At 38.2% G+C, this 25,261-nt stretch overlaps 2 protein-coding genes across 2 annotated transcripts; both read left to right on the top strand.

Annotated features, from left to right (window-relative positions):
• Window positions 1–1,238: 1,238 nt before the first annotated feature.
• On the top strand, window positions 1,239–13,982 carry LOC129422043 (cytochrome P450 2K1-like). The gene is made up of 9 exons (XM_055177731.2): window positions 1,239–1,464; window positions 7,961–8,123; window positions 8,319–8,468; window positions 8,553–8,713; window positions 11,823–12,002; window positions 12,110–12,251; window positions 12,380–12,564; window positions 12,747–12,888; window positions 13,164–13,982. The coding sequence occupies exons 1-9, from the start codon at window positions 1,270–1,272 to the stop codon at window positions 13,370–13,372; spliced, it is 1,527 nt and encodes a 508-aa protein (XP_055033706.2). The 5' UTR covers window positions 1,239–1,269; the 3' UTR covers window positions 13,373–13,982.
• Window positions 13,983–16,001: 2,019 nt separating this feature from the next.
• LOC141362890 (uncharacterized) lies at window positions 16,002–25,035 on the top strand. The gene is made up of 3 exons (XM_073865155.1): window positions 16,002–16,293; window positions 16,394–16,775; window positions 22,006–25,035. Exons 1-3 carry the CDS (start codon window positions 16,105–16,107, stop codon window positions 22,944–22,946), a joined length of 1,512 nt encoding a protein of 503 aa, XP_073721256.1. The 5' UTR covers window positions 16,002–16,104; the 3' UTR covers window positions 22,947–25,035.
• Window positions 25,036–25,261: the final 226 nt, after the last annotated feature.

Here is a 25,261-nt window from a genome sequence, read left to right as displayed (position 1 = left end):
TCTTCTCTGGCCAACTTTGGGGGGCGGCGCCCCCTAGTGATCAGCCGCCACTGCTAGTTAAATATATACCTCATGATTGTAAAACATAAAGACTCTTATATTATTTTACTTATGAGATTATATTATCTCATTCATGTAATGTACATTCTGTGCCTAAACATATTCAACTACATTTCAAGTTGATGTAAAATAATATATATATAGACCAGCTAAAACCAGCTTGACATGCTGGTTTTAGCTGTTTTTTTAGCAGGGAACGTGCATTGTCGTCTCGTTTATAGGTGCATATTACTAAAGCTCTCACATTTTATGGCAAATCACTGTAGAAACCAGTTCATTTCTAGGGGTTGTGCTTGTATGCAAACTGACTTACAGGGCATTTAAGCTATCCATTTATCAGTAGGCCTATTTGTGTTCACTGGGGATCAAACCCATGATTTTCTTGCTGCTAACCCAATGATTTACAAGTTGAGCACAGGAACATGATATTCCTGCAATGATTAAATAAAATATTGTTCCAGAGGAAATCAAATCAGCTTCATTCATATTTTGATAAGAAGACTGCAAATTGGTCACAGCTTTTGCTCATTTCACTACAGTTTCTTCATTAGGTGTGTATAAAATAAATCAAACCTGATTGAAATGAAATGGTGCTGGCCCCTGCTTGATATTTTTTACAAACTCAAACCTGGCATGAGAAAAAAGACAACAATGTGATAAACATTAACACTTTTAGTTCACTGTAAAACATTTGACCAGAATCACATATGTGACCCTGGATCACAAAACCAGTCATAAGCCGCACAAGTATATTTGTAGCAATTTGCATATTAATGATAAACTAAAATAAAATTTGCCATTTTGATGTATTCATACTGGAATACTGAATGGAAGTTTTGGAGTAAAAAAATTAGTTTCAATTAATTGGAAATGAGCCAATTCTTCAATGAAAACTACTTTGTCAACTCAGCAGCACACATCATATTTGCTTATGTTGGTTGATTCACAATAAAATAAATAATAATAAGATACAACATTAGAGTTTCCAGTATATCTCTTTAAATAATACTGTAAACCATAATGCATAGGTTGTCATCCAAATACTTTTTTGGCCACTGTGGACCGACTGACACACTACTGCAGTTGTGTTTGTGTTGCAAATCTTTCCTGGCTCCTCCCTCATGTTGTAGACCAAATCATTTCCAGGGCATGAATACTCATCTGTTTAGTCTGAAGACTCACAGCAGCTGTGTGTTAATCTCTTTTGCTATGGCTTTAGTGGAAACACTCCTGAATGTCTCCAGCACAGGAGCTTTACTCGCTGCTCTTCTGCTGCTTTTGGTTATTTATTTCTGCTTCAGGTCTCCAGAAGATGACCAAGAACCTCCAGGACCCAAACCACTGCCACTCGTGGGAAACCTGCACCTTTTGGACCTTAAACAACTTCATGTGTGCCTCTGGAATGTGAGTAGACTTTTAGATTTGTCAAATTAATTTTCCAAATGTTTCCCATTACAGTCCCAGTAGAATGCCTCAATTGTGTCCTTTCGGATTTTTATTGAAACTAAAGAACAAAAATAGTTTTTTATGCATTTACTTAAGTCTTGCAAGTTTTAACAAGCGTGATATTGCATATTTGGATGAATATTGATTCATTTTTATATGTTTACTTTAAATTTGTGCAGAAAGAAGTAATATTTAATCCGTTTTTATTCCAAATACTGGCAATGTTTACATGAACAACATTTTCTTGAATTTAATACGATTGAAGGTTGCGACACTATAGTTTACATGCACCCTAAACACTGCAAACAAATCTGATTAAAATGTACAGCGCGTGATGTATTGTATGTTTCTGTGACGAGAATTATGTGAGACGTAAATATGAGGTAATTATAAGATGGGAACTTGAGAACAATTGTTCTACGACTGTGCACAAGGTGTGCATCCGATTAAGAAAATACTATGATTCACACGTTTACATGCATACTTTTCTCCTGATGATCAGATCACAGATTGGAGTACACCACCCCCCTCAATACAATCCAAATTTGCATCCGATTGACCTCAGTTGTATTGATAAAGGTGTTTACATGAAGGCTTTTCAATAGGATTGAGCCATCAATACGATTACAAACAGATTATTTGGTTACATGTAAACGTACCTACTGCGGGGGCTAACAGTTATTCACACTGTCTGTTTCATTCATATGTAAGGCTGAAGGGGGCTGTAGGGCCAGACAGTCTGTCATGTTTCGATGGTGTGCTAAGCTAACATACAAGCTGTTCTGTACGTAGGCAAGGCAAGGCAAGGCAAGGCAAGTTTATTTGTATAGCACATTTCATACACAGAGGTCATTCAAAGTGCTTTACATAGAAATGAGAAAACAAAAAATCAAATATACATGAATTTTAAATATCAATTAAAAGAACATAAATGTGATTTTAATAAAAACTGTTTAAATGTATGAAAAAGAATAAAACAGGAATACAAGTATAACACTTTTAAAAATAAAAATAAGAATAAAAACAAGAGAAATAAAAATAATTAAAATAGTGCATATAAAATATAGTGCAATCAGTTCGGACGCAGCATAGTGCTCATTCAGTAAATGCATAGCTAAACAGATGTGTTTTGAGTCTGGATTTGAATGTGACTACTGTTGGAGCACATCTGATCTCTTCTGGAAGCTGGTTCCAGCTGCGACTGGCATAATAGCTAAAAGCTGACTCTCCTTGCTTTGAGTGAACCCTTGGTATTTCTAGCTGATGTGATCCTAATGATCTGAGTGACCTGTTGGGTTTATATTCAATGAGCATATCAACAATGTTTTGAGGTCCTAATCCACTGAGTGATTTATATACCATTAATAATACTTTAAAATCAATCCTAAATGTAACTGGTAGCCAGTGTAGCGACCTGAGGACTGGTGTGATATGTTCATATTTTCTGGTTCTGCTCAGAATCCTGGCAGCAGCGTTCTGAATGAGCTGGAGCTGTCTAATGGTCTTTTTGGGAAGGCCAGTGAGGAGGCCATTACAATAATCCACCCTGCTGGTGATAAAAGCATGCACAAGTTTCTCTAAGTCTTGTCTGGAAACAAAGCATCTAATTCTTGCGATATTTTTGAGATGATAATATGCTGATTTAGTTATTGCTTTGACATGACTACTGAAACTAAGGTCAGACTCCAGAATCACACCAAGATTCCTGACTTGATTTTTAGTTGTTTGACCCCTAGTGTCAAGGTATGCATTCACCTTGAGAACTTCATCTTTGTTTCCAAACGCAATGACTTCAGTTTTCTCTTTGTTTAACTGAAGAAAGTTTTGGCACATCCAACTGTTAACTTCATCAATGCATTTGCACAGGGAGTCAATGGGGCTATAGTCGTTAGGGGATAGAGCTAAGTAGATCTGAGTGTCATCTGCATAACTGTGATAGGCAATTTGGTTCTCTCTCATTATTTGGCTTAGTGGGAGCATATACAGGTTGAACAGGAGTGGCGCTAGAATTGAGCCTTGCGGGACTCCGCATGTCATGGATGTCCACTCAGATTTATGGCCACCTATACTTACATAATAACCTCTCCCTTCTAAGTATGACCTGAACCATTTTAGGACCATCCCAGAAAGCCCGACCCAGTTTTCCAGCCTGTCAAGAAGTATGTTGTGATCGACAGTGTCAAAAGCAGCACTGAGGTCGAGTAGCACCAGCACTGATAGTTTGCCTGTGTCTGTATTGAGGCGAATATCATTTATTATCTTTATGAGCGCTGTCTCTGTACTGTGATGTGGTCTGAAACCAGATTGAAAAATGTCAAAGTAACCATTAGAAATTAAGAATTTGTTCAGCTGATTGAAAACAACTTTTTCAATGATCTTGCCTATGAAAGGAAGATTTCAGATTGGTCTGTAGTTGCTCAATACAGTGTTATCTAGGTTGCTCTTTTTCAGGAGGGGCTTAACAACTGCAGTTTTAAGGGACTTTGGAAAAGTCCCAGAGATAAGTGATGAATTTACCACTTCTAGGAGATCTGGTTCTAAACAGTTAAAGACACTTTTGAAAAAAGATGTTGGGATTGTGTCATCGATTGCACTCTTAACTTTAGAATTAAAGGAATCAAGGAGAAAATCAACAGAGTCTGCAGATATGCTTGGTGTTAAAGATATAGCCTTCATAAATAGCACACTGGTGTTCTCATTTAAGCATCTCTTTTTGACAGACACAGATTTAGTTTCAATAGTAGGAGAGATTAATATATCAAAGAAAATACAGAAATGATCAGACAGTGCTACATCCTTAATAACAATTGATGAGATGTTTAAACCCTTACTGATAATTAAATCTAGAGTGTGTCCACGATTGTGTGTGGGTCCATGTACATGTTGAGTCAGATCAAAAGTATTTAAAACAGCTGTGACATCTTTTGCCATAATACTGTCTGGCTTATCTATGTGAATGTTAAAATCTCCAGCAAGAGCAAAACAGTCAAACTCTGAGGAAATCATTGATAACAGTTCTGTAAAGTCCTCAACAAATGCTGGAGAGTATTTTGGGGGCCTGTAAATAATGATCAGTAGAATGCGTGGGGTACCTTTCAACACAATACCTAGATATTCAAAAGACGGGTAATTCCCAAATGACACTTGCTTACATTGATAGACATCTTTAAAAAGAGAAGCTACACCTCCCCTCTCCTAGCATTTCTGCAGACATTCATAAAAGTAAAGTTAGGAGGGGCTGTTTCATTAAGGACTGTTGCACTGTAGCTTTCTTTTAGCCATGTTTCATTTAGAAACATAAAATCCAGGTTGTTTGTGGTTATTAAGTCGCTGACTAGAAGTGATTTATTTTTAAGTGAACAGATGTTTAAAAGTGCTAACTTAACAGTACTAATTTTTTCCCTAACAGAGATCTTAGTTTGATATATCACAGGCAGCAGATTAGATTGATTTGCCACACGGTTTGATACAGCCTTAGGCTTTCTATCATGTACTAGAACAGAAATAGAGAAAGATATAGGTACACTGAGTTCCTGCTTTTTATGTATACAATTGAAAGTATTAGTATTTTCATAGCAGAAACTCGACACACATCACTGAGAGCCGTTATCAGTTGTTTTTGGTTCACCTACAGCAGATGGAGGAGGGTGTGTGACTTGGCGTTGTGTCTGAGACCGAAGAGCTCTCACAGGACGAGGAGGGGGAGCTGGGCCCACTGGTTTTGGTGGTTGTGGGGCTTGCCGTTTTCTGAACGAAAGCTGGGGGCTCGCAGCAATAGAGTGGGATAGTTTAGTTCCAGCATAAACCAGTTCCTCCATTTTTCCGGAGAAGGTCAAAAGCGGGGATGCTGGAGAGAGGAATGACATATCTAGTGAGGAGGAGTCCTGTTTCTCTGATGTGACCGGAGGCTGTGATATGTAGTCCTGGTTTCCCTGGCTGTTTTCCAGAAAGTCGTCCTTGGGTGCTGAATCTTGGAGCAGTTCTAATCTGACACAGTCTGACTGTGGTGAGCTCTGTGGGCATGACTCAGCTGAGATTGTGTCCATGAGCAGTGGTTGTTGTGGCTGCGTGGTGTTATCTCTGTCCTTGTGGGATATGTCGACGTCATGTCCATTTAGGTGCTGAAGAGAAGTCCTGTGGTCATTCATACTCTGTCCAGGTGTGTGTGTGCCATTCAGGTTGAGGGGATTGGCACACACTGCTGAAGGATGATGAAGGGAGAAATAGATATTGTCCTTTAGCACTCTTGCACCCAGTCTGTTTGGGTGGATGCCATCCTGTTTAAATAGTTGTCTCTGACTCCAGAAAAGATTGAAGTTGTTGATAAAGTTCAGTCCCTTTATGTTGCAGGTTTTTTGCAGCCATGTATTAAGTCCAAGCAACCGTGAAAACCTATTTGTTCCTCTTGCTGGAAGTGGTCCACTGAAGATTTTATATACGTAGACGCCTCATGACGTGCTGGAACCGCCATATTGGTTGCGTCTCCTCACTCTACGCTGTAATTGGCCGTTTCTCAATGTCAAGGATACTTCCTTGGCAGGACTAGTCCTTACAAGTCACTTCCTTCAGAGGCTAGGCAAGGCTCCTCTTTAGCATTCGGAGAACACGCAAATGGAACAGGCTAGCAAGTGCACGTCATTGCGTCATTATGTAAATGAAAATGTGTGCTTTGGTCCCTATGCACATAGGATTGTGGGTGATTTGAGAGGGCAAAGAGCGTGAAGGATACACATATGCATCCTTTCCTTTATATGGGATATTTAGCAAATGAAGGACTCAATCCTTGGTTGCAATTCCGCAGATCCTCGACATTGGAAAAGTCCTTCAATGGATGTTGATGACGTAGCATCCTCGAAATTCTGGTTTCCGAGGATCCTTCCTTGACATTGAGAAATGGCTACAGTCAATCGGAAGCCGTTTCTCAATGTCAAGGATACTTCCTTGGCAGGACTAGTCCTTACAAGTCACTTCCTTCAGAGGCTAGGCGAGGCTACTCTTAAGCATTTGGAGAACACGTTAAATGGAACAGGCTAGCAAGTGCACGTCATTGCGTCAATGAAATGTGTGCTTTCGGTGCTGCGCACATAGGATTGTGGGTGATTTCAGCGCATGAAGTGGGCGAAGGATACACATATGCATCCTTTCCTGTATATGGGATATTTCTCGAACGAACGACTCAGTCCTTGGCTGAAATTTCGAGGATCTTCGACATTGGAACAGTCCTTCGACGGACGTCGATGACGTAGCATCCTTGAAATTCTGGCTTCCGAGGATCCTTCCTTGACATTGAGAAACGGCTACAGTCAATCGGAGTCAGCGGAGAGCGAGCAACTATGCCCATATTTTATGCAGCTTACAGTTGCAATAACTGGTGCAGTATTGATACCAGATCGCATGGGATAACCTTTCACAAGAAAGACTGAACAATAATTTTAGTTATTTTAGTCGTTATAATATTATGTCATCGTAACTAACGCTACGTGTAACCAAACCGTGTAAAAATCCAGAAAAAAAATGTGCGCATTGAGGACCCATCCAAGATGGCAGTCGCGCTGATACGTCTGCGTCAGTCTATGAGGTGTCTACTTATATACAATCTGTGTTTCTGTACACATGTTGTCACGATGCTAATGAGATATGATGGAGATGTTTTTAGGAATAGTTTCGACTGGTAGCTCATTGGTATGTTTCTTTTTGTAAGCAAGGCATCTGATACCAAGTCAAGGCATAGGTGAAGTGAGAAATTTGTGAGTAATTATAATAAAGATAAAAGAATAATCAGTCTGAATAGGTGATAATGTGTGCCCTATGCGGATCCTCTGAATGGGGCTGTTTGACATACAAAACAATAGAAACTATATAATGAATGGTGCTTAGAAGATGTGAATAAACAAACATTAGCATAGCATCACATGACATAGTTTTAAGCAATGTTTGAAAGAGTACAAAGAAGTTTGTTTCTTTATTTGTCACAGGGTGGAATGAAGCATGACTTTAGAACAATCCTAATGAATCACAAAGGTATATTTATTTACAGAAAGAAATAAAAACTAGAGCACTTGTTGAACACTATTAAAAATGATTTCAATAGGACTTCAGTAGCTACAAGCGTGATTTGCTGATAATGTACAAATAAAAGGCTAAATGTTTGGGGATAATTTCTCATATCCAGCAGTATTGCATTTCGGTTGAGTTGGTTTGCTTCAGGGCTAACAGAAATGATAAGAGGATTCATTCATGTACATTCATTGAGGATCTGTACTTATTTTCTGCATGTTTCATACAAAAATTGAGTAAGTGATTGATTTATGAAATTATTTATATAGATAAAACCAAACTATTGAATGCACTGTGCATGTAACACAGTAAATGTTTTATCAGTGCTTTGTAATGTTATAAGATCAGAAAGATTTGCTTGTTAACGTGCTTTATTTGTTCTTGTTTACCGGTTCAGTTATCCAAGAAATATGGGTCAGTGTTCAAAGTTCATCTTGGACCCAAAAAGATTGTGGTTTTGGCCGGATACAAGACGGTTAAACAAGCACTGGTGAACCAAGCTGATGAATTCGGGGAAAGAGAGATAACACCCATATTCCAAGACATTAATGAAGGACACGGTAACACATCACTTTAACCGTTTTACTACTGACTATTAGTTAAAAAATATTTCTATTTATATATTTTTATCAGTATAATTTGTATAACTTTGTTGTATGTAAGTTGAACCTTTATAAAAGCTCTTACAGATACCAGATTAGCAAACAGTATGAAAATGTCATAAAACACAAACTAAGAGACGCTGTTTTTTGCAGGAATCATCTTTACGAATGGTGATAGGTGGAAAACCATGAGAAGATTTGCTCTCTCAACTCTTCGAGACTTTGGGATGGGAAAGAAACTGAGCGAAGAGAAAATTATTCAGGAGACGCGATATCTGCGAGAAGTGTTTGAGACCTTCAAAGGTATATCAACTACAGCGTACAATAATATGAATTTGAGTGCTGATGTTTATTAAAATCTGATCTTTGTTTCTGTATCTCTTGCAGGAAATCCTTTTGATACAACCCAGCCAGTAAATTATGCCGCTTCCAACATCATCTCAGCTATTGTTTATGGAAATCGTTTTGAATATGACGACCCAACCTTTAAAGAAATAGCTGACGGGGCAAACCATAACATCCTCATGGTCGGCTCTGCTGCTATACAGGTTCCCATTTTAAAGTTTTCCTTTAGAGTAAAGAGAGTGGCTAACCGCACACTGATCCACTTGTGACAATAAGTCTACAAAAAAGTTTTCCTTTAGGCCACACTTTTACTTTTTATGGCTGAGAATGTTTAGAAAGTTAATATGTTTGTACTTATATGATCACTTCTTAAAAAAGTAGTTTTTATCTACATACACCTTGGGTCCCCTTACATGAAAGTCACTGTATTTTAAGTCATTGTCAACCTCTTATAGTATATACAGTAGTGTGAACAAGTGTTTGTCCCTTCCTGATTTTTTTGCATGCTTGTCACACTTTAATTATTAATGTTAATCAAAGAAAACACAACATGCAGTTTTTAAATGAAGGTTTTTATTATGAATGGAAAACAAAATCCAAACCCACATGGCTCTGTGTGAAAAAGTGTCGTCTGAAACATAAAGTTTGACAAACATGCAAAAAAAAGTAAGGGGCCCAACACTTTTTCACACCATCATATGTGTTCAATATGTTTGAGAGCGAAACCAACTAACAATGTCCTCTAAATAATAATGTAAGTGTAAGATCCCATCTCATCTTACTATGAAAGAAACTGGCCAGGTAACTTTGGCCCTGGTGCATCTTGTTCAATTGTTTGAGTTGGTGGCCATTTGATTATGTTTCAGTCAAGGGTTTGAGTCAAAGGTAAATGTGAACCCATTTCTATGATAATGAAATGGTCTGGGTGAGATAGTAATGTTGATGGGATTAAGGGTTGGTGAAACTCCAGGATTGGGAATGGAAGTGTTACTTCTTTTCAATGCTTTGTTTAAAGTTGAGTGCTTTGTTTTCTATTTAGGGGATTGCCCCTTAAAATGTATATAAAGGCAACGTTAGGGCTACTGTAAGAGGCTGTTTACACCTGGTATTAATGGCGCTTTTCCATTGCGCTGGTGCCATCATTGTGCACAGTCATGGAAACGTTGCTGCTGGTGCTGATATAATAAAATTAAAAACACCATCACAAGCGCTTGCAACACTTTCAAAACGCAGCAGCTACCAAATGTATACAAAGATGATGGTTCAAAGTCCATTTCGTAATGTTTATATGTAGATTCACCTCGAGAGGGGGCATACATGTGCTCTGACTCTGAGGTCAAATATAAGGCTAGTTTTTTTTTATTGCCTGTTTTCGATGCAATTAAATTAAGAAAAAATGTGAGCATTAAGATATACTTACATTGCATCAACGGTTTCTTTTTATTTCCTGTTTTTGAAGTGTTGATCATTACAGCCAATCACAGACGTGATCGATGAGCGCAGGAATGTTACATTTAAATGAGTTGTCGTGTAAAATTTTGTTTTTTCACAAATATACCAATTAAATTAGCTTCTTACCTTTTTGGTCTGTGTAGTTGGTTGCAATTCGCAATCTCGCTGCTAGTATAGCCGTTTTTGTGGGTATATTACTGATCATACACTGTATTAATATTATATTAGACTTAAGGACTATAGAGACAGAGCGCAGCGCGTCATAACCTGAAACCACGCCCACCGGGGGGGAAGCGATCCAACCGTCTCCATTGACTTTGTATTGCGAGAAGCCGCCTCCTTGTCATTTCTGGCTTATAACAAAAAACTGAATAATGCCTAAAAGCTGCTGTGTGATAATATGTACAGCTAACAAGCCAAAGAACCCAGAAATACGTTTTTATAAGCTGTCGAGCCGTAAAACCCAGCTTTTAAGGAGAATAAAGTGGATCGCCGACTACGTTTCCCCCTATTGGACGCAGTTTTACTAATAGAAGTACTATGAAAAGTTGCCTGTTTCCATTTCTGTGTCTTTTTATTTGGTTTTTTTGGGTTGTTAGATGTACACCTTGTCACACAGCAGCTTTTAGGTATTAATCTGTTTTTAAGTTTAATCTGTAAATAAGTTTTTATAAGCTGTCGACCCCAAAAAACGAGCGTTTAAAGACACAAAAATGAAAACAGGCAACTTTTCATAGTACTCCTATTAGTAAAACTGCGTCCAATAGGGGGAAACGTAGTCGCCGATCCACTTTATTCTCCTTAAAAGCTGGGTTTTACGGCTCGACAGCTTATAAAAACTTATTTCTGGGTTCTTTGGCTTGTTAGCTGTACATATTGTCACACAGCAGCTTTTAGGCATTATTCAGTTTTTTGTTATAAGCCAGAAATGACAAGGAGGCAGCTTCTCGCAATACAAAGTCAATGGAGACGGTTGGATCGCTTTCCCCCCCGGTGGGCGTGGTTTTCAAATTTGCATAACTGCGCTCTGTCTCTATTGTTTCTACACAAGGTTGTAATGACACCCAGTTAAACTTTCGTTTTCTCAGTTAACTTTCGTTTCATAATTAAAAGAGCCCAGGTGCGATCCTGCGACTATGCCACGATTATTCTCGCCACGATTATTATGAGAAACAAGGTCGAAACAACCGACAAACAAGAGTACGTCATTTTAGATTAGTGAAGTCGTCCGGCTGTACCTCGCTACATAAACAATAAGTTAGTTGTGCCAGGGAAGCTAAGGCCAATCGAAATAATAAACAGAGTACGTCATTTCAAGATTTGAGTCCAGCTGTACTTTGCTATATTAATAATAAGGCATCTGTGCAAGCTAGGCCAAGAGAACCAATAAGCAGAATATATCATTTTAGATATGAACGATTTAGCTGCACATCAAACAAATAAATTAATTGTGGCAGACCAAGGCCAATTAAAAGAGTATACGTCATCTCAGATAAGAAGTGTTTGATCTTATGAAAATGGAGTCAGATTTTGGGAGGGCGGAGGGGTGTTGATTGTTTCACTATGTTGGCTCGAGCGAATAAAGTAGTTTTTGTTCGGCACCTGGAACCCTTGTCTCCTGAATATTTTTCTTATGAAGATTCAAGCTAAGGCTTTTTGCCACTACACTAGATGCCGCTAAAACACATTACACCTTTAAAACAAATTCTGTATGTCTCTACTGTCTGTACTAACATATATTTACTGTAAAGCTGCATAATTGCAAAATTTGCATAATTGTTCTGTAAATTTTACAGTGGAAAACTGTGAAAAGCCGGTCTGATGTTTATGTTGTACTTTTTCGTGTGACTCCACCTGCAGATCTACAACATGTTTCCGGTGCTTAGGCCGTTGCTGAAGACCTGGAGACTGCTAATGAAACGTGTGGAGAGCAACCATGCAGATATACAGGTCCTGGTGGATCGCTTACGGGAGACCTTTAACCCTCTTGACTGCAGAGGATTAGTTGATGCCTTCCTCATCCAAAAACAAAGCTTAGAGGTTGAATGAATTTATATACCAAATGTGTGGGTTAATGTACGTATGTTTAAAACTAATTTTCAGCCTAAATAATAATAAAGCATGTTTTTTTTTTGTGATTTTAACAGAAATCTGGAGAAAATGATTCTCAATTTAATGATCTGAACCTGCTCATGACTGTGGTCAACCTGTTTGCTGCCGGTACTGACACCACCGGCACAACGCTACGCTGGGGTTTACTGCTCATTGCCAAATATCCACACATACAAGGTCAGGCAAACTGTTCTCTTTATATTTACAAAAGTGAGGAAAAATGTATGAAATTTTATACAAAATCTGTTTCGTATAAAATGTCTCATTGATATGAAACATTTTCTGTGTGATCTTCTGGGTCCTAGATCGAGTTCATGAGGAAATTGACAAGGTGCTTGATGGACGTGAACCGGTTACAGAGGACAGGAAGAATTTACCTTACACAGACGCTGTGATCCATGAAATCCAGAGACTGGCGAACTTAGTGCCCTTGAATCTGCCACATAAAACCAGCTGTGATGTGAACTTCAATGGATATCTCATCAAGAAGGTCCGTCTTACTCGTATTGTATATTATTTACACTTTACAGTCTGTTGTCCAGCACAACTTATCTGTCATTAGTTTATCTTTAAAAAATGTATTTATTTTTGTTGTTTCCAGCCAAAATTAGCGATCAAACCCCCCCAGTATTTAGCACACTAATGTTGTCTGTGTTTTTTTCTGAAATCTAGGGGACGTGTGTTCTGCCACTGCTGTATTCTGTTTTAAGAGATGAGAGCGAGTGGGAGACGCCCGACACTTTTAACCCTGAACACTTCCTCAATGAGAACGGTCAGCTGATCAAACGTGACGCCTTCATGCCCTTCTCTGCAGGTAATAAACTTTACAGTGTTAATATAGCAGCTAGTACATAAGTGTTGTGTCTTGTGTTTGTACTGGAATGCTACTTAGCAAAAAATCGATACTAAAAAATTTAAAATGTAAGTTCAGCTCAGTCGCATTGCCTTGAAACTGAAACATGCAGTATGGTTGATAAATGTAGTATATTACCCATTAATAATGAAAACGGTGCACATAATGCAAAAATAGTGCAGTCTGTACGTACTGTCGTATGTCATTACCAAACATATTCCCTTCTTTTCTCTCAGGTCGCAGGATTTGTTTAGGAGAGGGTTTGGCCAGGATGGAGCTCTTTCTGTTCTTCACTTCTCTTCTTCAGTGTTTTCACTTCACTCCTCCACCTGGAGTCTCTGAAGAGGAATTGGATCTTACACCAGTTGTGGGTCTCATCTTGAACCCCTCACCTCACAAACTGTGTGCCGTCAGTAGGGCAGAAAAACACAACCACAAGTCATAAATCAAAAGGCAGAATAACTAGTTAAAAGTATAGCGGAAGATTTTCGTTTTCCGGTGGATCATCAAGACATCCCAGTTGTCAATCATTCTGATGATATGTTCACGTAAGGCCATCGTACTACTCGTCCCTAGGTTCATTTTCTGCACACTTTCATGTTTATATGTGTGGTGGTCTATGGTTTCAACCATTCATTGAAGCTCGCGTTCTCATTGTGTTTTTTCAAAAAAGTGTTTACGAATTGTTTGACAAGAAGAGAAAGGTCTCTCAAGAAAGAAACAAGACCAGAGTGTTTTTGGGAGAATATTTCACACGCTGGCGTGCGCTGAAAGCACAGGTTGGGCTTCCCACGAGAAGTTTCTACTCGACAGGTAAAGTTTGTCATGCTATTTGGAGAAATCCATTTAAAATCATTGCTAGTAAAAGTTGATGTAAGCTATGATTAGCGAGGCTAGCCCTGGCTACTTGTAAACAGAGCGACAGCAACTTGTAAACAGAGCGAAGAGAATAACTAGGCTCGTGCATGCTCTCTCTCTCTCTCTCTCTCTCTCTCTCTCTCTCTCTCTCTCGTGCATGTGTTTAATAGGCGTTCCCTCTTGGGAGCAGGTAGAGTGTTGCGCATGTGCATTTTTTTTTTAAATGCAATTTGGGAAAATCTTCCGCTGTACCTTTAAGTATAGATCTAATTATTATAAAACATAGAGGGGCAGTTTCCCAGACAGGTTTTAAATTAATCCAGGACTAGGCCTTTAGTTATATTAGGACATTTGAGTAGTTTTTACAAACAAACCTTACAAAAAAATATTATTGGTGCAGGGGCGTAGCCACCATTTCAAAAGTGGGAAGACGAATTTTCTAATGTTATACCTGTTTATTTTTTTTCAGTGAACCCTTGTATAATTGACAGGTTTTATTTTTTTTATTATTTTTTTTTTGCTTTATATGCTTATGATTATATATGGGAATGAAGATGTACTTTCTAAGTAGCCTGCTAATAAACAGCCAATACATGCAAGCTAATAAATGAGGAGAAGTTGTTCATCATACTAATGTGTTACATATTTTTTTCTATATTTTACGAATTAAATTTTTTATGGTTGGTCCATATATAATCCTACAAACACTGGTGTGTTAATAGATTTTATACAATGTAAAAGAATTGCAATAGGTGTTAAAGAGCACTTATGGTCCGATTCACAATTTTACATTTCCTTTGTTGTGTAAGTGTGCATTACTTCATGTTAACGATGTGCAAAGGTACAAACCCCAAAGTAAACGATGGTGTGAGTTATCGTCTCCAACGTAAATCTCTTTTCTTGGACTACAACAAACACACGGATTGTAGGCAACAGTTTACTTCCTGGGATCGGAGATGTAGACAAAACCAACATTGGGTGCTTCTCAATTCTTATTTGTGCATCCTCGTTTCCTTTCCTTGCAAGGACGGAGAAGATAAAGTGTTAAGTGAAATGGCATATTCTCATTCCTCATTGTAACGTTGATTCTCGGTTATCAAATTATCAAGTGCATTAAAACTCCTAAATATTTAACAAGAAAAATAAAATTAAATACATACTTGAGTTCTTAGCCTTACTACATTAAAATAAAGACAAGTGCTGTAAAATTAATATATGTGTCTTACCATACCATCATTTTTATAGCTCGGTGGTATATATACATATTAAATATTCTGTATGAAACAAGTTCCTTATAATTTAATGATTAATACCAACATTTAAAGATGTGACACGAAAACAAGAGTAGCCTATAGTTCCTAGAGATATCTGCCTACAAAGTTGCATCTTTTAATTTTCCGTTGGTACACAATGTACTGTAACTACAAAATAATCAAGTTTTAAATAGAAAAAATATTGAAACCTTTTGGTTATTTTTAATGCGATGCTAATGGTCTAATCAGGTTCAATGGATTATGCTAAGCTATGCTAAAAGTGCTAGTGCCAGATCAGCTGAAGGGATTCCAAAACGGTAAGAATCAAATGTTTAACTCTAGGGGAGCTGGGAAATTAGCATATTTTCAAAAAAATAGAGTGTCACTTTAAATTGTTAGTATGGTCATGTACTTTTAATATAAGGACATTTTTATTTAATTACAAAAAGAAAGAAAAAATACTGTATTAGTAATATAGTATTTTTCTGTATAAAACATAATTTTACAGAGTTTTAATTATCATTTTAAATAATGGTAAACCACTGTAAAAAAAATTTTTGTGTATTTTGTCGTAAAAATAGGATATTTTTAACATTGAAACAGTGATGCATATTCTTATTGAGTGTTCTGCATGTGAAATGGAGAGTTTCCAATTAATACAAGAATTAGGATGGAATAAGAATTGACAATATTTCTTTAAAAGTACTGTTAGGAAACGAGTGTCGTCAATCAAGATTACAAGAATTATTATTTAAATACCCAAATAAAACCACAGGAACAATATATATAATCTAGGTTTTAATTTTATTATTATTATCTTATATATCTCTTCCAAATCTGTTCATTCCACACTCCAGCACAGTAGGTGGCGGTAATGCGCCTTTCAGTTGGTTTGCCAAACCGCCATAAAACACCAGAAGAAGAAGATACGCTTGTACTTCATAATCCAGTCCAGTTGGTGGCGGTAAATGCCGCTATAAAAAGTCATTAGAAGAAGAAAAGAAAGTTATTTCCGACTGCTTGTGATGCTTGTGTATCTTGTCTGTCTTTCTCTCTTGCGTGTTTTATGGAGTGTAGTCTTGTCTCGTTGATAATGAGAGATAAAATGGATGTGCTGTGCTGTAAATCAGTAGGAACTGATCTGTCCATGCTGGATATAGATGATTTAATCACAGAAATCTCTCAGCTGAAGAAAGAGGTGGCGTTACTGGAGACAAAGTTGAGGTCAAGAGGAGATTTAGGACTGAAACGAGAGGTTTGTACAGCTTAAACATACTTGACATGAATCACTCTGTCTGTTTGACAACACCAAATCCTGTATAATCTTACACTGAGTGTATGTGTTGTGTTGTCAGGATGTGGATTGTTGTGAATCTTCAGTGTATCTGACTGATGTATGTCTGGATTCAGTGTGGACGAGTAGAGATCAAAGCCTCACACCACAGACACTGCTGGACTCACAGGACTCCGAGCTCCGTCTGACTTTACTCTGTTATACTGAGTCAAAGCCCACAGACACTCAGGACACTACAGTGTGTGACAGTAAACAGAGCTTACAGGAGGATCAAACCTCCACAGAGTCTCTGGATTCTGTCTGTAACGCTGGAGAACAGCAGCAGATCCTGAAGATGTGTTCGGTTAAACTCATTGATTGCAGGAACCTCATGATGAAGATTAAAACTGAACCCACAGAAGAGGAAGATCACACTGAGAAAGATGATGGCTTTATTACGTCAGGTATGTATGTCTTCTCAATTATTGTTATATTTTTGCAACTGTCATGTGAGCACCTGTTTAGATTTCTGTCAAAACTAATAGGATATCTTGTTGAGCAACAGGCATGTAGGCTTAAAGAACACTTAATCATTCTATAGACCGTTTCAGCAGTAACAACATAAACAAATGGCTGTCGTGGTCCGCACGTAACATCCGGTAAACTCCGCTAAGAATAATAACGACAAAGTTCTTTAAACGTAGTTTATTTATATAACGAGCAAAACAAACAACACATAGATTACCTAGGAAACCAAAACATTTGTTATTTTCGAGGAGGCATTTGTTCAAGAGATCAGTTTAGCAACTAGTCAGAGCATTAAAAAAACGAAACCAGAAGTAAAGTTCGGATCCAGACGTGTATCACGTGCGTCCGATAAAACCGTCTATAAGTGTCACTATATAATACAACAAGGATTCGTAAAATCGTAAATGTGATGCGGGCCAAACTTTTACCCATATTTTTACCTTATATATATTTTTTACTTTGACCTATTTTATATACAAAAGATATACAAAATTAACAAAACAACATAAGTTATATATATATTATAACTTATGTTTTTGTTACTTTTTGTTATAGGTCATAAATAAAAATAGCTTGACTACGTCAGACTTTGTACTTCCGCTAAATTTTATTACAAAGCATAGCAAATTAGCAGAGGATGGTATTACCAGGCTAAAATAAAACTTCTTGTATCCAGTGTTTTGCCTTTTTAATTACTGAAAACTAATATTTTCTTCTTTCCCAGGTGAAAAAGTAGTACACTTCCATAGTGTACTTAAAGTGCTTTATTTTCGCACACTAATTTTGTACTTGATATACTAAAAATTCATCTTTAGTACTTCTTAAGATTATCTAAGTGTATTTCACTGTGCTATTTTGAGACACCATTAATATGAATTAAAATGTGCTAAAATGTATTTAAAAAATGTCTTTAGGTACCACTTGTAGTAAACTTGAACCCATCTTTGTAAGAAAGTTGAGTTCAAGTTTAATACAAGTGTTTTTTGTCAAGAAATAAAGATGAATTTTTAGTATATTAAGTACAAAATTAGTGTGCGAAAATAAAGCACTTTAAGTTCACTATGGAAGTGTACTACTTTTTCACCTGGGTTACTATTTTAAAAACAATTGCACTTTAACATTTCAAGTAGGGCTGTCATGGTTATGAAATTTGGCTGACGGTTAATTGACTAGGATGTTGTGACGATTACGACGATCAATGTCTATTTTAGGGCTTTGACAATTCATTCTCATAAATTTTTCTTTATGAAATAATTTTCCCACATTGTTGTTTAAATTAAATCTTTTGCAAGGTTTACCTGGCAGCAAATATTAATACACACATAACACGCATTTAAAAGTTATCTGATACTGTCTCGTTTACAAAGGCGCTGCAGCTCCCTCTTGTGTTTTTTTTAAAGAGATGTGCAATCGTGATGAGACGATTATTTAATAATTGTGACAGCCTGAATTTCAAGAACCAAATTTTAATAGTTCAACTATGAACATTACACAAAAATGTGCAAGTGTAATAATCAACACATGTAGAGCTCTTTTTAACTTACTTTGTTTATAACTGTTTAACTTTTATAAATTGTTACATTTCAAGTATTCACAACATATTGTCCGTCTTATCCTTATGACTAAAACTGCACTTCGTGTTTTCTTTTTTAATATTTTAAAGATGAAGAGTTTCGTTGCAAAACGAGATAACCACCGTTTTTTTAATTGTTCAGAAATCTAGTTTTTTGGTTGTGCATTCCAATTAATTTCAGTTCAACTGCAGTTGGTTTGTTTTGATTTAAACCTTCATAACCTAACAAATACAGCTAAGTAGCACCATAAAACAAAATAATAACATGATAACATAATATTAAACATGTTTTTTCAAAAATGTAAAAAAATGGATTTATCTCGTTTTGCAACGAAACTCTTGATATATATAGGCTAAACCACCTTTCAATTGTCCATACATCCAGACACGATGGTCGTAGTTCACCCTCTAGTGGCACTTATGTAATGAAATTAAAGTTTAATCGTAGATCCGTGTCAAGGCATGAGCATTTAATCTACGTACAGTATATATTTATACTTATTAATTTAAATTTATCAAATTAAAAACAAATAAAGGAAACCAGCTTATCCACCATTTTTTTAGCCCAGTATTCAATAATGTATGAAAGAAAACCAAATTATATTCGTCCACTTTGTCTGCATATAAAACATCATCTGGGAAATCTCAAAGTAGATTTAAACATCTTGGAACAAACCCACTTTTGCTAAATTTCTCCATGGGATATCAAAAACCTTTAATTTTTTTGAAAGAAAATCAGAAAACGCATCCAAATGATTATCAGCAACTATTATCAGCAAGAGCTATTTATCCCCAGCTTAGTCTAATATACACAAATGGATCCAAATCTGGTAACCAGGTAACGGCTGATTTTGCAATGAATTAATTTAGTCAAGGAATACATATTCCAGATCAAAGTTCAATCTTTACAGCAGAAGTAAGTGCTTTATTGTTGGCTTTAAAATTTATGGAAACGTCTTCACAGAAGAGTTTCTTAATGACTGATTCAAAGTCATGCCTGGATTTACTGGAAAGTATGAGAATTGATCTTCCAGCAATAGTCAAGATCTTTAAATTGTCAAATATCCTCAGAATGAGTCAAATGTCTTAAAAAACAAACGATAAATGAATGATACATTAGAAATAAATGGCAATCAGAATGGGATCAATGTCTAAAAAATATGTGAAAAAACTCCTGACGTGACATGAGGGAAAAACATGATTTCTGCTTTGAGAATCGTTGGAATCAAGTCATCTATGCAGAATAGGACATTCAAAAATGACACATCAATTTTTACTCTCAGGAGAAAATCCTCCAAAATGTTCATCTTGTCAGAATTCATTGTCCATTAAACACATTCTTCTGGATTGTATTACATCTGCCCCTGTGAGAAACCTTTTTTATTCTGTTGATACTTTTGAAAAGGTTTATAATGAATCAAGATTTTTTGAGGAAATTAATTTTAAACATCTTTTCTAGACTTGCTTTATTTAACTACACTTTATTCTCGTCATGAATATAGCCTTAGGGCCGATTTGCACCGGCTGCGTGGCGTGAGGCGTCTCAGCTGCGTGGCGTGTCGGTTTTTATTTAGGCTCCCATGTTATAGAGCTGCACGATTCTGTATAAAATGAGAATCACAATTCTTTTGCTTAAATTATCACGATTCTCAAGAACTTTGTTAATTTTAAAGATGTACAACCCCTGAACATTAGTTTTTACAGGTGCAAAGAATTATGCTTCTGAAAGTTTCAGATAAGTGTAGATAATCTTTAAATTCAGTTAATGTTAATTGTAGTGTGATTATGTATTAAAGAAAAAAATGTAAATATACATTTTAAGTAGACATGGATTAACATTACTTTATGGTAATGAGCTATGACGCAGTTCGACGGCAACCAATTGCAAGGCGGAAACATTCGGTGGCAACTAATCGGAAGGCGGAAACCTCCTCTTGAGAGGATTCCAGAGGATGCATTCGAGGGTCACGGTACATTGACAGCGTTTTTTGATGCTCTCGCTGGTGGCGTGAACATCCATCGGTTGAATAAATCTACATGCACGCTTAATATTCACGCCCACTAGCTGCTTGGGCCAAATACAGGGAAACGTAATGTAAGCAGTCAAGTGGTCAAGTGCAAAGACAGCAAGTGTGGTTATTTGGACGCAGCCAATGAATGTTTCCCCCGTGCTAAAAACCCTTTCGGAAGGGATAACATCCAGATTAAGATCCTTTTTTTTTGTTACTAAAACAACGTCAAGGTTATTGTCAGACGTACCTGCGCATAGCTCTGCCTCACTTATTAGTTTCTGTTTCTATCTGACTAACTTCTTTGCGAATTCGGGCGAAAGCATCCGCTGTACCAGTGGAGCGAAGTAGCGAACACAAGTTTTTTTTTACCTTAAAATTACGTTTCCAAAAAAGTTTCAGTGGTTCATCCACTCAAAACAGGGTGAATGGCACTTTCACATTCGCTTTGCAACCCTCTATCGGCCAAAACCGCACTAAAGAAGTTTCCAACCGTCGGTTTGTGGTCCTGTAGTTAGAGTGAAAACTACAAAAAATTGCTTTATGGCAGACCTACAGTCCAATCAGAGCCAGCTATGCTGCAGTATTTACGACAGTGGTAATGAACAATTACGCTTCTAACCTGTAGGGGAGCAAAGAGCAAAAACTCTAGTGTTGCTTTAAGATCGTTTGAGGGGTCGAATCAAGATCACTTTCTTTTAACGATTAAACGTGCAGCTCTACCATGTTAGCAGGTTTGACCGTGCACACCGCCTGCATGACACGCACGTCTCAGACGCGGCTCGAGCCGCGCCGAAAACGCGTGCATGCTAGGAATAGGACCAACTCCTATTTTTTACACCACACGCAAGCATCTTGGAAGCGTCAGGTCAGTTTATCAATAGGAAACATACATGTATACAGAATAGGCTAGCAGCAGCAGCGCCGCGTCAGAAACGCTTCTGGTAAGCAAGGGCATAGAAAACGCCACACAGCTGCCATGTGAAAGACACGCAACAGACGCCACGCAGCCGGTGTGAATCAGCCCGTATGGCGTTTAAAAGAAAGAAAATGGAATAAAATTATTTTTATTGCCCATCCTCCCAAGATACCTGGGATTAGTGTTACAAGTACCCAAGGCACATAGTTTTACCATTTTGGCAGCATAAACACAATAAATTAAAGGCGGAGTCCACGATGTTTAAAAAACGCTTTGGAAAAGGAGACGGGCCGACTACCAAAACACACTTATAGCCAATCAGCAGTAAGGAGCGTGTCTATCCGACATCCTTGCCGGGTTGCGTATGTGTGGGGCGGGTCTATCAACAGAAGGTCCAGATTCTATTGGGGTAGGGGCGTGTTTGTTTAGGTGATTTCAAATATCAACATTGGCTTTCAAACATCGTGGACTCCGCCTTTAATGTACACTTCGGATCTTACAATGCTTCTCTTTGGTGCTGAATCCTGCAATTGTCAGACTTCCGGTCCTAGTGCAACTGAAACTCAACTGTCATTGGCTCTTCTGTGTTCGATGGTCATGGCTTAGCAATAGGTAATTTCTTCATCCTTCTTTGTGTAAATAAGAGTGTTTGATGTTTCTTTCAGGTGTACAGAGTGAATCATGTTTGGATGAAGAAATTACGTCCTCAACATCAAAAGAGTGTCAGACAGCACAAACTCTTTCCTGCATCACCTTTGGAAAGACATTCAGCTCACAGAGACATTCAGCGAGACATGGGAGAAAACACACAGAACAGAAACTCTTCACCTGCACCAGATCTGAGATCAGCTTTACTTCAGAACAGCATATAGAGAAGAAGAAGCAGCAGCAGTTTCACTGTGAGCAGTGTGGGAAGATTTGTGCCTCTTCTTCAAATCTAGATGTTCACATGAGGACACACAATGGTGAAAAGCCTTTCCACTGCACTGAATGTGGAAAATACTTTAGCGCCAAATTCAGTCTTGATGCTCATAAGAGAATTCACACAGGAGAAAAACCATACGAGTGTCCTCACTGCGAGAAGAGATTTAGCCGTAAACGTGTCCTGAAGACACATGTGCTTTTACACACCAATGAGAGACCCCGTCACTTTAGGGATTCAGGTTCAAAAAAATCACACCAGAAACTCTTTAAATGCTTACACTGTGAAAAACGTTTCTGTACAAAAACTGAGCAGATAATCCATGAGAGAGTCCATACCGGAGAGAAACCTTATCACTGTAGTGTTTGTGGAAACAGCTTTAGTCAACTGTCAAACTTTGTAAGGCATCAGAGAACTCATACAGGTGAAAAACCTTTCAAATGCTCTTGGTGTGACAAGACGTTTGCTCAGTCATCTCACTTCAAAATCCATCAGAGAGTTCATACTGGAGAGAAACCTTACCAATGTAGTGTATGTGGAAAGAGTTTTAGTCAACAGACAAACTTTGTAAGGCATCAGAGAACTCATACAGGTGAAAAACCTTTCAAATGCTCTCGGTGTGACAAGACGTTTGCTCATTCAGGTCACCTAAAATCCCATCAGAGAGTTCATACGGTAGGGTAACTTTACGTCCACTTTATCCGTGGCGAGAGGTTCTCTTATTCTGGAAATCTTCAGAGACATCAGAAGAAATACCCAACTAGCCAAAATACGTGAATGTTACTTAATGTCAACGTTGCGTGATGACCAAACTTATGTCGCAACATCGAGTTTCGTTGTGAGTGAACAGAAAAGTGAAATTCCTGGATTTGTCACGTTATCCAAGCAAACACAAAACAGTCCCCTAAAGTTATCTTTTTGGTTATCCTTTTGGTTATCCTTTTGGCAACCAAATAGTAATATTCCGGGAATGTTTTTTTTAAGGTTTTATTTTTGCAACCATAAAATAATTAAAGTGTTTTTAACGAGTTATTAAAAATTATACAGAACGTTCTCTAATGGTAATTTTTTCGAACCATAAAATAAAGTGCTCATCGTTGCAGGGTGGTTATTTTTAAAATAACCTAAATATAACTTATACAGAACGTTCTCTAATGGTTGTTTTTTGGTAATTTTTTGGAACCCTAAAATTAAGTTCTGATAATGTTGCAGGGTGGTTATTTTTTGAATGAAGTTCTTAACGTAAGTTCAGGAGGAGCCTAAACATTCAGTCCTTTCAATTATTCTGAGAGCCTATTTAAGCAAGTCAGTCTTCACGCCTACCAGTGACTATTCATCCAGCATTGGGCTCGCCCTTTTCCGGAACAATGTCCTGCCAAGTTCAAGACGAACTTCTTCTCTTCACCTTCGATGAAGATTTTATCTCCAACGCAGATTTGTCTTCAGCGGTCAGCCCATCTCCAGAACCCTCTAACCCTAATCTCGCTTCCTCGCAGAGCTCCGGGGAAAGAGGACACCCTTCTCAACGTCCTCCTGCCATTTCACCTAAACGCCGCTGTTTAAATCCACCTCCGACGAGATGTCCTTGAACCTCTCCTTCTGCGACTCCACCCGGACCATCTTCAACTCTTGCAATAACAAAATGGACTGTAAACGGGTTGCGGCCCACCCTGTGACCGCAAACATCGAATTCTCTAGAAGGATGTCAAAAGCCCAACATTACAAGCTTTACCTCAGTGCTCAAACCGGCCAGAGCCCAGTAGATGCTCCCCTGACATATTCCAAAAAAGCTCCTGGCCCCCCTGTAAGAATCTGCAGTACTTTGCAGCAAACCCAAGGCCTTCGCCAGCCTCAAGCACATCGAGGGCTTCCCCTCCGAGCCTGCAGCACTTGCCCCAGTTCAACCCCTATTAGGCCGTTCGACTTCTTACACCCTTCTCATAGCCGTTCCCTTAGCAATGGCAGCTCACGCTGTCGCCATGGACCCTCCACCCATCTCCAACTCACTTCGCTCTCCAATTCTTTCAAGTACGGATGTGACCTTTCTCCCTTTCCAAAAAAAGACACTTTCCACTTCCACTTTGCCCAGGTCCTGCAAATATTTGAGCAGCTTCTGTGCATCCACCAGCCCCCAGGTCTGCAACAACTTTAATGATTTTTGCTGTTCCATGCAAAGATGCCGCTATTTGCATGTGTTTAATTTTTGGGGCGGTGTGCACGCCTGCCCTGTTTGCACAGTTTTCAAATCCTCTGCAAAAATCAATAAAGATCTTAAAAGAAATATCTATCGTCTCCCATCAATGTCTCTGCTCTTGCACACGAACTACAACTTCATCCCAACAAACAATTCACTAATTTCCTTCTTTCAGGTTCACAGCAAGGTTGTGATCCCGGTCTCCAAATCATACCCGACACAACCTTTAGCTATAATAATTTGCAAATCTACCTGGTCAGACCCAGACTCCGTAGACTCCCTCCTGCAAAAAGATGATGATGCTAAATTTATGATTGGCCCTTTTAATCCCCCCCCATTCCACATCTATCGCATTAACCCCATCGGCATAGCAACAAGGGAATTCTCCGGTAAAAAGCGCATCTCATTCACCTACTAGACGATTTTCTTCTAGTCTCCCCCAAAACCTGCTCACCTTTCCTTTGCTTTCTGACTTTTCTCAAAGTTATGGGTCCTAGTCGCCTCCGAATAAAATGAAGGCCCGGCACCTCACTGGAATTTCTCGGAATTACTCTCGACTACGTTAAATGTCAAGCTTCCCTGCCTTAAGACAAGATCGACTGAATAGTAATCATAATTCAAAATCTCACTCCTGCGCAGCAAATTTCCAAATGTGACCACCTTTCTTTACTCGGTTACCCCAAATTCGCTATGAGAATTGTGCCTCAAGGCCGCCCCTTTAGGGTGGCCATTCATGCCAGTTCCGCCGGACACGTCTCGAACAGGTTTTCGGGTTCGTTCTCCGGAAGTCGCGTTGGTCGACCGC

This window comes from Misgurnus anguillicaudatus, unplaced genomic scaffold (assembly GCF_027580225.2).
Source record: "Misgurnus anguillicaudatus unplaced genomic scaffold, ASM2758022v2 HiC_scaffold_29, whole genome shotgun sequence".
Classification (NCBI taxonomy): domain Eukaryota; kingdom Metazoa; phylum Chordata; class Actinopteri; order Cypriniformes; family Cobitidae; genus Misgurnus; species Misgurnus anguillicaudatus.
The sequence above is the reverse complement of the archived record's forward strand: the minus strand, read 5'-3'. Positions and strand labels throughout refer to the sequence as shown.